Genomic DNA, 16,003 nt, shown 5'->3' with positions numbered 1-16,003 from the left:
GATCTGATGTATCAAGTGTGTTACCGTTGACGCCCTCACTCGAAGTGCCTGTGCAGACAGACTCAGGTCAAAGTAATCTACTGGTGAGTGAATGAGGTGAGGTAGACCCGGGCTCAAGTCTCTGCTCCATTATTTACTCACCGTGTGACCTCGGCCAGTGATTCTTGAAATCTCTGTGTCCACGTCTATCTCTAAATGTCTACACCCACATCTATAAACCAGGGGGTGAGGAGAAAGGCCAAGAGATTCCAGAGCAAGGAACAGGTGGCAGCAGCCTCTGTGTCATAAATGATCCCGGACCCTTTCGTATTCGCCCACGAGTCAGGGAGAGTCGCACGGAAGAAGACGGGCTGACCTTCTTAGAGACCGATGCCCAGGCATTTTCTTAATTAGGTCATGCAGAAGGAAGGGAGTCAGAGGTTCACGCTAACTCTCCCTCGGCTACCCCACCCCCCATCTCCTAGGTTTGTGGCGAGGTGTCCAGGCGACGATGCACGTAAATAGGGTTTAGTGCACAAGGATGAGTCCCCTTCTGCTCGACAACCAAGGAGATCCTCTCAGGGCCACCAGAGGGCCCCCCGGACCTGCTGTCCTGCCACCTCTTCTTTCTTTTTAAAAATTTTTTTTTTTAATGTTTATTTATTTTTGAGACAGAGAGAGACAGAGCATGAATGGGGGAGGGTCGGAGAGAGGGAGACACAGAATCTGAAACAGGCTCCGGGCTCTGAGCTGTCAGCACAGGGGCCCGATGCGGGGCTCGAACTCACGGACCGCGAGATCATGACCTGAGCCGAAGTCGGCGCTCAACCGACTGAGCCACCCAGGCGCCCCATGCCACCTCTTCTTTCAACCCACAGTTTGTTCTCTTTCTGAAGCTAAATTGAGGTGTCCGAGCTGAGCTCTCTCTCTGCCCCTCCCCCACTTGTGCTCTCTCAAAACTGAAGAAACGTTGCAAAAATGATAATTGAAAGAAACCTGATCTGGGCTACGGTTGAATACCCTCTACAAAGAAAGGCTGAGTGAATTCCCAGCAGTTTCTGGGGTTTAGGTCACTGTGTCTGCTTTCTTCAGTCCCTTTTATGGAAGTTCCGCACGCGGGTTCGCTCCCCTCTCGGGGGTGGGGCGGGGTGTCGAGTTTGGGACCGTGCCCTTGACTTTACCATCCCTCCTCGGGGTATGGATCCCCCAAACCATACCACTCCCCCAAGAGCGGTTTGTGAAGGTTGGAACCCATTCTCTTAGGATATGAGGGTTTTTGTCCCGGGCCTCTTGAAAGACTCACAGTCGTTTGAATGTTCTTCTGCTTCTGCTTCCAGGGATTTAAAGCCATCTTGTGTCAAGCACAAGGGGCTGAAGAATCCCAACAGGCCTTCGGGGAGGCCGGGGTGCTAAAACCAATGGGCAGCTGAGCGCTGCTGGGAGAGGTTATCATGGTAAATGTGGTCAAGGACTGAGTGGACGGGTCCGGGTGAGGGCTCAAAGGAGCTCTGGAGAGAGTGGGAGAAAAGAAATGAGGCAGCTCCGCGTGCTGGAAATTGTTCCGGCTGACGACTTCCCAAAGAAGAAATCTCTCCTGACGACTTCCCAAAGAAGAAATCTCTCCTGATTTCTTTACGTGTCCCTTTCCCTCCAGCAATATTCACGCTTCTGGTCAACGGGCTCACTTCTGCTGCTTCCCTCGTAGGGGAGGGCAAGAAACCTGAAGTTCAGGGGGCTCCCCTGCTTCGAAAGGATGCGGGGGCTCCCCTCTGCCCTCAGAGAGGAACTCAGCCACTTCATGGAGCTTACAGGGTCAGAGGATTTGTATTTTCTCTCATCCCCTACCCCCCGTTTCGTAGCAGGAGGGGCTGACTGGGGTGAGAGGCCCAGTCTGTGTCAAGAAAACCCAATAGGGTCCTGGGGTTTCTCCATAGGAGGGGGGGAGGGCGCGGAGGGGAGAAAATCAGGGTGGAAAAGGGGCTTGTCTTTTGCCTAAACAGCACGCTGCTTTGATTGACATTTACTGTTCCAGAATGAGGAAGCAGGACCCTGAGGAACTGAGCGTCCTCACCCGCGATGAGGTGGGATGGATCCTGTCACCTTTGCCTCGTTATGGCTGGCTTCCCCCTATTGCCAAACCATCCGGGCCTGGGGCTCCCCAGTCGAGCTCCTCTGTAGAGGTTTCCAAATAGCCTTCTCCGGGCTTCCCGCCGTCGCCTTTGCTACACCTCAAAGGCACAGCCCAGAGCACCTCCCGCTCCTGAGAAACTCCAAATATCTGTGTTTAGGAGAGCCCCTCCGAAGGCCAGGTGATGAGCCATCTCTTCCCTGGACACCAGTGGCAGGCGATCGGGTTCCGCGGGTGGACGGAATTTCCATTTCTGTGGACTCGTTGGCTCTTTCCAACCTGGCTTGTCACCGCACCCGGGGCCCCTCTGGTATCCGCGGCTTTCACATCTCTTCACGTGTCCCCACCTCTGCTGTGTGTTGGTCCGGTGATACCCTACGGGGCTCCAGATACGGTCCTCGTATGGCCTGTGACTCCAGTGCCTGGGGACATAACACGGTGTTAACGGGTCGGCCAACGCTCTGCCCAGGTCACTATTCCGTTTCCGGTTCTAGGCAAGGCGGAAGGAACGTTAGCTTTTGGAGGGTCGATCGCGCGAGATTAGGAGGGGTCCCGGGCCTTTCTTAACTTCTTTATTCGTGAATTCATGGGACACCTCTTCCTGGTGGTGTATATTTGCCTGCGTTATCTACAGGAACAACACGTGTTATTGCTGGGCACGCTGTTCCTGCACGTTCCGGTGGCTTGCCTCTCTCACTTCCTTTAGGTCTTGATACAAAAGCCACCTTCTCAGTGACAGACACCTTCCCTGGCTAACCTATTTAAAATTTTAGCCGCCCGGGGGGTTCAGTCGCTTAAGCATCCGACTTCAGCTCAGGTCATGAGCTCCCGGTTCGTGGGTTCGAGCCCCGCGTCGGGGTCTGTGCTGACAGCTCGGAGCCTGGAGCCTGCTTCCGATTCTGCGTCTCCCTCTCTCTCTGCCCCTCCCCCCCCCCCGAAAAATAACTAAACGTAAAAAAAAAGAAAGTCTCCATACGTGTGAGCAGCTGTTGCTGTTTGGGGCGCTGGTTGTATAAATTTAGAGAGCTGCTAGAGTCCACGTGGTTTGGTGAAAAAGTGGTGTGGATTTAGGCAGGAATCCCGCGTTTGAATCAGCTTCGGTTGGCTCTGTAGCCTTGGCCAAGTCATTTCACCTCTCTGAACCTCTTTGGGTTGGTTTGTTTGTTTCCACCTAAAACGGGAATAATAGTATCTTCCCTACCTACCTTACTGAGTTACTGAGACAATCAAATGCACCTATATGTGCAAAATCACTTTGTAAGCTACAAATTTCCATGCAACGGCGGCGGGGGTGGGGGCATTACGCCCTCCTTTGATGTGTCAGGGGATTTAAAAAAATATATCACTGGGCTTCAAAAACCTATCTATAAATACTAATGGTGAATTATGGAATAGGCCCTCAGGGGTAAAGCAAAAGACGCGGTAAGGAGGCAGCCTTGCCGGACTCTAAATTAACTCTTCATTAGCCTATACGATGTTAGGACTGGCAACGGCTTAACCCCCACCACGTTCAATAGCAACATTCACCCTGCAGTGGAGCTAAAGCCCAGGTGCTTGATCAGCTCAGACTATAAGCACCTAAGTACTTGATACACCCCTTTCCCAAGAGCGAAAAGCGATTGGGTTGTGTATGCATGGCTTCTCTTTCGCACACTTATTTTTCCCCGTGAAAAGCAATATTGAAGAAGAAAGATCATCTATGGGCTCATCAGGGAATACAGATGAACATGAGCCAGGTTGGGAAAGTGGCGGGGGGTCAGGGAAGTGCTAAGCAGGAAGATCCTCTGGTCCAAGGTGGGGGCTAAAGATGGCCGGCGGGGTGGATGAGTCAGGCCCTGTTAGGTCAGACCGTCTGGGCTTGTGTGTCTCTGTGTGGTAAGAGCCGACGTCAAACAGAGTCACCATGGCTCACTATGTCACTGGGTCGCCTGCGCTCTACAAAGATATCTGTTCGTCCCCATTGCCAGTCTCACCTCTACTCAAAGGACACAAGCCACTGAACCAGGACAGAGGGCTGTGAGGCCGAAAGAGGAAGATCACTCAGGGGGGTTTCGTTAACCACAACTGCAAGGGGCAAAGCGCTCAACTCTTCACCCAAGGAAACGTGGAAGACACAGGCTGAGGCAGCGAGGCTTCAGGCAATCCTTCCTGTTCTGCCCCCGGGAGGGGGTGGGGTGGACCTGGAGTAAAAGGTCGGCGGTGTCCTTTGAAAAACCTCTCTTTATCATTACTTTTTGCCATTTTAATTATGAGTCCTGGTGTCCTTGAAGGGTAATGGGTTTCCCCCCTGGTACCAGTAGGAGGCAGCAGCTTGGAGAAGAAAATAAAACAGCGAACTTGAACTTGGAAAGACTCCTTGGAGATGGAGTCCTCTTTTCGTCTGACTTTCCTATTTGGAGGATTCGGTTTGGCGCCGAGCTCCTTAGTCGATCCTCAGTGAGAAGGCGGTAGGAGTTGGGTTGGTGGGGAGGCCTCCAGGGATAGACTGCTTGGGGGTCATAATTTATGGGAAGCTTAGAGAAGCCTCCGGGCCAGCATATCTGGTTGGGATGGTGATTCCAGCGATTTCTTGGGATGACGCGGTTGCCACCACCTGTCCCCCTTGTGTTCACCACGGTGAACTAATGAACCAAGAAGCATGGCAGAAACAGCCAAGAAACTCTCATGCCTGGGGGTGATAGGAGGTTGACTAGACCACCAAAGATTAGACTTTCTGTCTGCCAGCCCAACGCTTAACGTACTGCAAGCAACCTGACTGAATTCTTGAATTTACTAATAGGAAGTTCATGACACTCCAGCAGGACGAATGTTTAGACTGGTGCTTGGAAATGTTGACTATAAATAATTTAACTCTGTTCATTAGCCTATAAAATGCATAGTTAGCCTACTCAAATTCACAGCAAGAGAAAACTCTGTATCTTAAAATGTCAAAGCTAGCAAAAGGAAGTAAGTAATAAAGATTAAGGCAGAGACAGTGAAATGGGGAATAGAAAAAACAATAGAGAAAGTCGATGAAACCAAAAGTTGGTTCTTTGAAGAGTAAAACAAAATCGACGAATCTTTAGGAAGATTTACTGAGACAAAAAGACAGAAGACACAAATCCCTAGAAGTAGAAATGAAAAGGGAAAATTACTATGGACTTTACAGAAATAAAAGGAATTATAAGACAATACTATACATAATTGTATGTCAACAAATTAGATTACCTAGATGAAAGAGATAAATTCCTAGACACATCCAAAGTATCAAAATTGACTCAAGAAGAAATAGAAAATCTGAATTGACCGATAACGAGTAAAGATACTGAATCAGTAATCAAAACTTCCCAACAATAACAAAAAAGACCAGGACCAGATGGCCTCACCGATAAATTTTACCAAACTTTTAAATAGTTAACACCAATCCTTAACAAATATTTCAAAAAAAAAATTGAAGAGGAAACACTTGCTGATTCTACGAGGCCACCACTGTCATGATTCCAAAGCCAAATAAAGGTATCATGAGAAAAGAATACTTTAGACCTACGTCCCTCGTAAATACACACGCAAAAATACTAGCAAACAAGGTCCAACAGCATATTAAGGCAATTGTATAGCACGGCAATCAATTGCAAGGAGGTTTCATATGAAAATCACTCAATGTAATAATATACCATATTAATAGAATGAAGGAAAAAAAACTACACGATCATTTCAATTGATGTAGAAAAGCACTGTTAACAGGCGTGCCCGGGGTGGCTCAGTGGGTTAAGCATCTGACTTTGGCTCAGGTCATGATCTCATAGTTTGTGAGTTTGAGCCCCATATCAGGCTCTCTGCTGTCAGCACAGAGTTTGCTTCAGATCCTCTGCCCCACCACCACCCCACCCCCCCCCCCCCGCACTCTCTCTCTCTCTCTCTCTCAAAAATGAATAAACATTTAAAAAAAAAGGAAAGAAAAGCATTTGACAAAATCCAACACTTGTTCATACTAAAAACACCTAACAAACTAGGGATAGAAAGCTTATATGAAAAATCCATAGCTGATATCATACTCAATGGTGAAAAACTGAAATCTTTCCCCCTAAGATCAGGAATAAGAAAAGGATGTTTGCTTTTGCCACTTTTATTTGTTTTACTGGAAGTTCTAGCCAATTAGGCAAGGAAGAGAAACAAAACGCATGCAAACTGGAAAGGAAGAAGTAAAACTATCTCCATTTATAAATGGCATGATCTTATATATAGAAAATTATGTATCTACAGATATATATACATATACATATGAATGGAGACATATATATACATATACACATATATATATATGTCTCCATTCATCTGCAGTTAACTGATTTCCAACAAGGGCGCCAAGAACATTAAATGGAAGAAATAATAGTTTTTTCAACAAACAGTGCTGGGACAACTGGGTGGTCACATGCAAGCCATGGCAACACTGTATGTTAACTAACTTGAATTAAAAAGAAAATGAAGTTAGACCCTATCTCACCCCATATATAAATATGAACTAAAAACGGATCAAAGACCTAAATATAAGAGCTAAAACTCTTTGAAGGAAACATAGGGGTAAATCTTCATGATCGTAAGTTGGGCAATGGCTTCTTAGATATGACACCAAAAACACAAGTTATCAAAAGAAAAAATATCAATAAATTTGACTTCGTCAAAATTAAATTTTTTAAAAATTTTATTCTTTTGATAGAATTAGAAGACAACTCACGGAATAGGGGGGGAACGTTTGCAAACCATAGATCTGAAGAGGGTCTAGTATCCAGAATATATAAAGAATTCATAACTCAACAACAAAAAAACAACGCATTAAATAAAAAATGGGCAAAGGTCTTAAACAGACATGTCTCCAAAGAAGATATACAAATGGCCAATGAGCACAAGAAAAGATGGTTAACATCATTAGTCACTAGTGAAATACAAATCAAAACCACAATGAGATACATACACTTCACAGCCACTAGAATGACTATTTTTAAAAAAATGGAAAATGACAAGTGTTGACCGGCACGTGAAGATACCGGAACCCTTAAACATAGCTGGTGGGAACGTAAAGTGGTGCAGCTGCTGAGAAACACAGTTCGGCGGCTCCTCAAAAGGTTAAATACAGAATTACCATATGATCCGGCAATTTCACTGCTAGGTATACACCCAAAAGAGCGGAAAACATATGCTCAAACACAAACTTGTGTACGAACGTTCACAGCAGCACCATTCATGATAGCCAATAGGTAGATAGGACCCAAATATCCATCAGTGGATGAAGAGCTACACAAAATATGGTATATCCATACAATGGAGTATTATTCAGCCATAGAAACAACTGGAGTACTATAACATGGGTGAATCTCAAAGGCATGGTACGAAGTGAAAGAGGCCATATACAAAAGGCCATATATTGTGTGATTACACTTATATGATAGGCAAATCCAGAGGCAGAAATCAGACTGGTGGTTGCCAGGGGCTGAGAGGAAAGAGGAATGAATGATGAATGACCGCTTAATAAGTGTGGGGGAATCAAAACCATTCGGGACCTAGATAGGAGTGATGGCTGTGAATTAATGCCACTGAATTGTATGCTTTAACGTGATAGATTTTTTTGAAGTCTATTTATTTATTTTTGGGGGGGGGGGGGCGCATGGAAGGGGCAGAGAGAAAGGGAGAGAAAGACTGCCAAGCAGGCTCTGCGCTGTCAGCACAGAGCCTGTCGTGGGGCTGGGACCCACGAACCATGAGGTCATGACCTGAGCCAAAGCCGAGAGCCAGACGCTTAACTGACTGAGCCACCCAGGCGCCCCTAACATGATAAAGTTTACGTTATGTGTATTTTATCACAATAAAAGTTATCTAATTCAATCCTTCCACCAGTTCAGACTAATTTGTCTGATTTAGCAGTATTCTGCTGAAAATTAAGTACAGTCATAGTCTAAATCCATTGGCTGGTGAGGAACCATATCCACCTACCATTTGCCTATGCTTTAATTTTGTTCCTAACTTGACTGGGGTTTTGTTGTTGTTGTTGTTGACATATTTAACTGAAGGCTGCTTCCCTCCATTGGATCTTTTAACATCAAAACAGTTTTGTGCTGACTGGTCAATTATCTTCATTATAAATTACCTTCCTGTTTACTTTTTAGTTCCCAACGTTAATTGTTCTAAATGCTACTTCACTTTAAAAGTCCTAGGGCACCTGGGTGGCTCAGTGGGTTAAGCACCCGACTCGATTTCGGCTCAGCTTATGATCTCATGGTTCATGGGCTCGAGTCCCACATTGGGCTCCGCACTGACAGTGTGGAACCTGAATGGGATTCTCTCTCTCCCTCTCTCTCTGCCCCTCCCCTGCTAGTGTTCTCTCTCTCTCAAAATAAATAAGTAAACATTAAATAAATATATATATATATATTTAAAAGTCCTTTCAAGTTCACTAACAACCAATTAAATTAACCATTCATTAGTTTGAGAACGGAAGTATTGATATGGGTACAATCTACTAATTTTCCAGTTGTTGATGGATATGACTTCATGGACAAACCCAGATGCATAAAATGCACAATACATGCCCTTTCACATGTCAAATGATTTTTCACATGGGTGTGCGTCTACCAAACAATACTACATGCCCTAACCCTTGAGATTCTGCCATTCGAAAACACAGAGCCTTTACTCCCATAAAAATCTCCATTGTTTTCTTCCCGAAATAACTGAAAACCTCGGCAAACTATTCTTGTTTTCTGAAATACTGTCTTCTGTTGCTCATCAACTAAAGTGCTGATGATTTGGTTTGTAGACTGGGCAGAAAACCACCATGCAAGTCAAAAGTAAAAAATGGCCGCTCCTTCCCCAAATGTCCCCCTAGTGCTCAACTCCAGCGGAAGAGAGTGCAAGCAGAGATCATGCCTCCGACCTGTGCCCCACAACCAAACCAAGCCCTAGGAGGGGGCTAACACTCACCTTCTTCATTGTCAAGATCTGCTCTGAAACGTCCTTTGGTGAGCTCTCAGGTGTCTCCTCATCAACAGAGATTTCCTCAAAGTCCTTAGAGATTGTGTCAGAACGGATAAGAGGTGGGCTGATGCTTCGTTGGTGTGGCAGCAGTGATGGGCTCTGTTAAGGAGGAGAATAGAAGGAAAAGTTAAAACCTGTGCGCTTTCTTCCAAATTACTGATGTCCTCTTGTTGCTTGATGGCGGAAGGGCTAAGAACCCAAAGTGAGAAAACAAGCCAAGAAAAGAATCTCCCACCTCCCTGTCTTCAGTTCTTATACCTATGCAAGCCGAAGCCCAAGAGTTTTGGTTTGCCCTCTGGGTTGCTGCACACTTCTGCCAATCCCCACACAAAGACGGAAACTTCAAATTGCTTGTTTGATCAAAATGAAAATTCTGGGCTGCAGGGCTGGTTCCATATCCACAAATCAATCAACATGATACGTCACATTAATAAAAGAAAGGATAAGAACCACATGATTCTCTCAAGAGATGCAGAGAAAGCATTTGACAAAATACAGCATCCTTTCTTGATAAAAACCCTCAAGAAAGTAGGGATAGAAGGATCCTACCTCGAGATCATAAAAGCCATATATGAACGACCCACTGTTAATATAATCTTCAATGGGGAAAAACTGACAAATTTCCCCCGAAGGTCAGGAACAAGACAGGGATGTCCACTCTCAGCACTGCTGTTCAACACAGTGTTGAAAGCAATCAGACAACAAAAAGAAATAAAAGGCATTCAAATCAGCAAGGAAGAAGTCGAAACTTTCACTCTGCACAGACGACATGATACTCTTTGTGGAAAACCCAAGACTCCACCAAAAAACTGCTAGAGCTGATACATGAATTCAGTAAAGTCGCAGGATATAAAATCAATGTACAGAAACCTGTGGCATTTCTAGACACCAATAATGAAGCAGCAGAAAAAGAAATCAAGGAATCAAGCCCATTTACAATTGCACCAAAAACCATAAAATACCTAGGAATAAACTTAACCAAAGAGCAAAAGATCCATACACTGAAAACTACAGAAAGCTTATGAAAGAAATTAAAGAAGACACAAAAAATGGAAAAACATCCCACGCTCATGGATTGGAAGAACAAATATTGTTCAAATGTCGATAACTACCCAAAGCAATACACATATTCAATGCAATCCTTATCAAAATAATGCCAGAATTCTTCACAGAGAGAGAACAAACAATTCTAAAATTTATATGGAACTAGAAAAGACCCTGAACAGCCACAGTAATGTTTCAGAAGAAACCAAAGCGGAAGGCATCACAATTCCGGACCTCAAGCTGTATTACAAAGCCATAATCATCAAGACAGTATGGTACTGGCACACACAGATCAATGGAACAGAATAGGGAACCCAGAAATGGACCCACAAACACATGGCCAACTAATCTTTGACAAAGCAGGAAAGAATATCCAATGGAAAAAAGACAGTCTCTTCAGCAAATGGTGTTGGGAAAACTGGACAGCGACATGCAGAAGAATGAACCTGGACCACTTTCTTACACCATACACAAAAATAAACTCAAAATGGATGAAAGACCTAAACGTGAGACAGGACGCCATCAAAATCCTACAGGAGAAAACAGGCAACAACTTATTTCACCTCAGCCACAGCAACTTCTTACTAGACATGTCTGTGGAGGCGAGGGAAACAAAAGCAAAAATGAACTATTGGGACCTCATCAAGATAAAGAGCTTCTGCACAGCGAAGGAAACAATCCACAAAACTAAAAGGCAACTGCCAGAATGGGAGAAGATATTTGCAAATGATATATCTGATAAAGGGTTTGGCTAGTATCCAAAATCTATAAAGAACTTATCAAACTCAACATCCAAAAAACAAATAATCCAGTGAAGAAATGGGCAAAAGACATGAACAGACACTTGTCCAAAGAAGACATCCAGATGGCAAAGAGACACATGAAAAGATGCTCCACATCACTCATCATCAGGGAAATACAAATCAAGACCACAGTGAGGTACCACCTGTCACGTGTCACGATGGCTAACACTAAAAACTCAAGAAACAATAGATGTTGGCGAGGATGTAGAGAAAGGGGGATGCTGTTGCACTGCTGGTGGGAATGCAAACTGGTGCGGCCACTCTGGAAAACAGTTATGGAGGTTCCTCAAAAAATTAAAACTAGAACTACCCTACAACCCAGCAATTCCACTATTAGGTATTTATCAAAAAATGCTGATTCAAAGGGGTACACGCACCCCAATGTTTATAGCAGCGCTATCAACAATAGCCAAATTATGGAAAGAGCCCATATATTTATCTACTGACAAACAGATAATGAATATGTGGTATATATATACACAAGGGAATATCACTCGATCAAAAAGAATGAAATCTTGCCATTTGCAACAACGTGGATGGAACCAGAGTGTACGATGCTAAGCGAAATAAGTCAGTCAGAGAAAGACAAATATGATGGGATTTCCCTCATATGTGAAATTTATGAAACAAAACAGATGAACATAGGGGAAAGAAAGGACAAATAAGATCAAAAGAGAGAGGGAGGCAAACCATAAGACACTCTTTTTTTTTTTTTTTTTTTTTTTTAAATTTTTTTTTTTTCAACGTTTTTTATTTATTTTTGGGACAGAGAGAGACAGAGCATGAACGGGGGAGGGGCAGAGAGAGAGGGAGACACAGAATCTGAAACAGGCTCCAGGCTCCGAGCCATCAGCCCAGAGCCTGACGCGGGGCTCGAACTCACAGACCGCGAGATCGTGACCTGGCTGAAGTCGGACGCTTAACCGACTGCGCCACCCAGGCGCCCCAAGACACTCTTAAATATAGAGAACAAACTGGGGATTACTGGAGGGTAGGTGGGTGGGGGGATGGGCTCAATGGGTGATGGGCATCAAGGAGGACACTTGTTGGGATGAGCCCTGGGTGTCCTATGTAAGTGATGAATCACTAAATTCTACTCCCCCACCCCCCCCCAAAAAAGGGTCAGCCACTTAACTCACTGAGCCACCCAGGTGCCCCAACAATGCATGATTATTAATGAAGGTTTGGAAAAGACTACAATGTAAAGGGAAAAAACAATCCAATCCTGCAGGCACTGTAACATTTTGACATATTTCAGGTCATCTAGCTTGTAAAATTCCCCATTCAAAGAATCTTGGCTGGCTCTTAACTTTAATCATTATAAAATATTGCATCCTGTTTTACTAAAAAAAAAACCAAAGAACAAAACACGCAAACCAACCCAGAATTATGGTGTTCTCTCTCTGCTGATGCTAACTATAAATCTTACTTGAGTCCCATCTTTGTTTTGATTTTGGCTCTATCTTTGGAAGTCTAGTTCTTGCGGAGGTGAGTTTGGGGGTTAGGACCTAGGCTTGGCATCCAAACTACGAGCCTTGCTCCTATCATTCCGGGAATTGTCTGGATCAGATCTTGGCTGTGTCCATTGTTTATCTGAATCCTGTCAAGACTGATTGTTCTAGAGTTATGAGAAAATCTGCAGAACCAGCCCCGAGCAGAACAGCTTTACTAGTTTTCCCAAGGGAATAAAATTGGTCATTTGAGTTTTCCTTGGGCTTCAGCAGACTCATTGAGTTGATTCTACCTTGAAGCTCATGGTACACTTGAATCTGAGGCACTGGTCCCCGCCATGGTCATTTTGACGTGAATCAGAATCCCCGGGTTTATCTTTAATACTGGCTAAGCATCCACAGCGTGCCGTGCCCCGATCTGAGCATTGGGCCTATAACAATGAACAAAACAAAAGTTTTGCTGTCATGGAGCGGACGTGCTTCTTTCTGTCATAGGCTCTGCTGCTGTTCAGGACAGATGGACTTCAAACCCTCAAAGCCAAAGAAAGGGGGCCCCGACGAGGATTTTTCCAACGTTCTGCCCCTGGGGTACTCCTGGCCAGTGTCTAAGGTGACCCCTCATTCCTACCAGGCCCTACTGGGAGCTCCTGAGATGAAATCTCAAGAGATTCACCATCCCCGAGCCCAATTCTAATAATAAGAACTACAATAATGACAACTAACTTTTACGGAGGCCTCTACGTTGCTTTCATCCCTATTATTTCCTTCCTTTTGCTAGCTTTGGGTCTAGTCTGTTCTTTTCTTCCCAGTTCCTTCGGGTGGCGAGTTAGGTTATTGATTTGAGCTCTTTCTCCCGGACAGGGAGGAAGTGCTCTCCAGAGGCGGATTTCATTTGAACCTTGCAACAATTCCTTGAGGCATCAGCTCTTGTGGTCCCCATTTTACAGATGGGGAAAAGCAGGTCTGAGAGACGATAGGACTGGCCCTAATGCTCGTGGCGGCACCGCAGGCATTCGAAAGGCCTGCTTGCCTTTATAGCCCATGTTCTTAACCCCTGTGGACTCCTATCTCCTAACTATTAGGGGCAGGAAAGGGATGTCCCATACTCAAGTGCAGGGAGTTTAATTTTTTCTTTTAATTTTTTTTAACGTTTATTTAATTTTGAGACAGAGAGAGACAGAGCATGAACGGGGGAGGGGCAGAGAGAGAGAGGGAGACACAGAATCCGAAACAGGCTCCAGGCTCTGAGCCGTCAGCCCAGAGCCCGACGCGGGGCTCAAACTCACACACCGTGGGATCGTGACCTGAGCCGAGGTCGGTCGCTTAACCGACCGAGCCACCCCGGCGCCCCAGTCTTGGTATTTCTGACAGAACTGTATACCGGGAATTCATCTCCCACAATCTCCCAGGTGATCTGAGCGCCACTTAATCCATGACGAATCCTGTCCCTTCAAGGGACCCAGCCATTGGCCAATTCCGTAGTTGTGTGGCTTCTATGCAGCATTGGGTGTCAGGACCCTCAACCGAATGCTGTCAACCACCCTGTCATGTAGGGTTGTCACCTTGGCGCCTAAGGGAAGTTTCCCGTGCGGAGGTCAAACTGGCGGTTGACGGTTCGGGTTCTGTTAATACGCTACCCTGTCTTCAGCCCTGTTTCCCAGAAGAAGGACTAAGGGACTAGGCCAAAGATGTGAGGAGGGGGCCCAAGCCAGCCATTCCGGCAAACGTGCCTTTGAGCTATTGCAGCTTTCCCTCCCGGCTTCATTGTGAGAGGAAATGCCTCTAGAATCCTTACCTTTAATGCCCCCCCCCCCCCATCTCTGCCATAAGAGTCTCTCTGTTGCCGGGACTAAGAGAAGAGGCCTCCAGGAAACAGGGCTCCCCTTTCTGAACTGGAGAGCTAACCGTGTAGCACTTGGTCATGGATAGAGTAAAACCTTGCTTTGTGAGCATGATTCGTTCTGGTCGGGCGATCAGCCCAAGATCATGGAGCCCGTAAGCAGCAGACTGTCTGACTCAGCCACCGTAGTCGGAACAATCCCACTCCATTACCTCAGTGACGTCGGATCCCCCGGCCCAAAGTGCACTTCTGGGTACATATGGGAGCACAGGTCCAAACGTAACTCCCAAAACAGCTCGGTGCAGACTACCAGTCCCGGTTCTGGGCAGAGTTCTGGAAACATAAGATCTCTGTAGAAGAAAGAAAAAAACACAGCGGTCGGAATGCCTGCACATTGACAGTGGGACGCGACCCTAATATACTTGAAGCATTCTTGGGGTGTGTCCAGAGAAGTGAACATGGTAATGTCAGGCCACACTGCATGCTGGGCGCTAGGGAAGCACATCACGCATTTACACGTTCTCCATTCTTTTTTTTTTTTTTAATTTTTTTTTTAACCTTTATTTATTTTTGAGACAGAGAGAGACAGAGCATGAATGGGGGAGGGGCAGAGAGAGAGAGGGAGACACAGAATCGGAAACGGGCTCCAGGCTCTGAGCGGTCAGCACAGAGCCCGACGTGGGGCTCGAACTCACAGACCGTGAGATCGTGACCTGAGCCGAAGTCCGGTGCTCAACTGACTGAGCCACCCAGGCGCCCCATCTCCATTCTTTACAATAGCCCTGCGGGGTAGAATCAGCCGAGAAGCAAGCCCAAAGTCCCCCCGTGCTTGTTTTTTGGCAGAGCAGGACGAGGGAACGGAAGAGGAGCAGCCGAATTAGGCACTGAGGCTTGAGTTCACTATTACCTGCAGAGATCTGCCTCTCTGGAGCTCTGGAGAGGGGTCGATTTTACTTGCAGGCTCAGGATCCATCATGAAGATGCTGTCATGGGACAGGGCTTTGCTCCCCATGTTGCTCTTGGCCCTGAACGGGAAGAAAAGGGTCTTGGAAAAGCAGCCCAAGGGCCACAGGAAGTGAAGATACGTGTATATGCATAGAATGATACGTATACCATAGACACGTCAGAAAGAGGGCACATGTGCTGCCATAGAAAGTGTTCCACGAGGGGTGCCTGGGTGGCTCAGTCGGTTAAGCGTCCGGCTTCGGCTCAGGTCATGATGTCGCGGTTCATGGATTCGAGCCCCAGGTCGGGCTGTGTGCTGACAGCTCGGAACCTGGAGCCTGCTTCAGATTCTGTGTCTCCCTCTCTCTCTGCCCCTCCCCAGCTCACACTCTGTCTCTCTCTCTCTCTCAAAAATAAATAAACGTTAAAAAAAATTTTTTTAAAGAAAGTGTTCCACGAGACAGTAAGTGAGAAAATAAAGGATAGTATGGTCCCATGTAATACATATGCCTATATTACATACATACATAGTTCATGATCATAGAAAAAAGTCTGCGAGGATATCCACCAAATAATTAGTGGTAGTTCCCTCTGAGAAATGGCACTGAGGACAGGAGGGGGATTTTAATTTCCTACTTTATGTACTTCTCTATAATTGTGAGTTTTTAAATTACCGACACACATCTTTTTTATATAATAGTTTTGAGATGTGGTTTACGTACCATACAATTCACGCATTTAATGTGTACAATTCAATAGTGGCAGCCCTGTGGCATGGGGGAAAAGACCCTGAGTCTTGCTGTTA

At 45.7% G+C, this 16,003-nt stretch overlaps 1 protein-coding gene across 5 annotated transcripts in view; it reads right to left on the bottom strand.

Moving 5' to 3' along the window:
* KIAA1210 (KIAA1210 ortholog) overlaps positions 1 to 16,003 on the bottom strand; it is a 56,454-nt gene that overhangs the window by 12,477 nt on the left and 27,974 nt on the right. For all 5 annotated transcript variants that reach the window (XM_081793964.1, XM_081793967.1, XM_081793965.1 and 2 more), the window contains exons 4-6: positions 15,161 to 15,278; positions 14,466 to 14,603; positions 9,062 to 9,214 (exon numbers count right to left, since the gene is read on the bottom strand). In XM_081793964.1, the coding sequence (XP_081650090.1) occupies positions 9,062 to 9,214; positions 14,466 to 14,603; positions 15,161 to 15,278 (409 nt within the window). The remainder of the gene's footprint in view (positions 1 to 9,061; positions 9,215 to 14,465; positions 14,604 to 15,160; positions 15,279 to 16,003) is intronic.

Source organism: Panthera onca, chromosome X, assembly GCF_046562875.1.
Source record: "Panthera onca isolate mPanOnc1 chromosome X, mPanOnc1 haplotype 2, whole genome shotgun sequence".
NCBI lineage: Eukaryota > Metazoa > Chordata > Mammalia > Carnivora > Felidae > Panthera > Panthera onca.
Note: the sequence above shows the minus strand (reverse complement) of the source record. Positions and strands in the feature narration are given on the sequence as shown.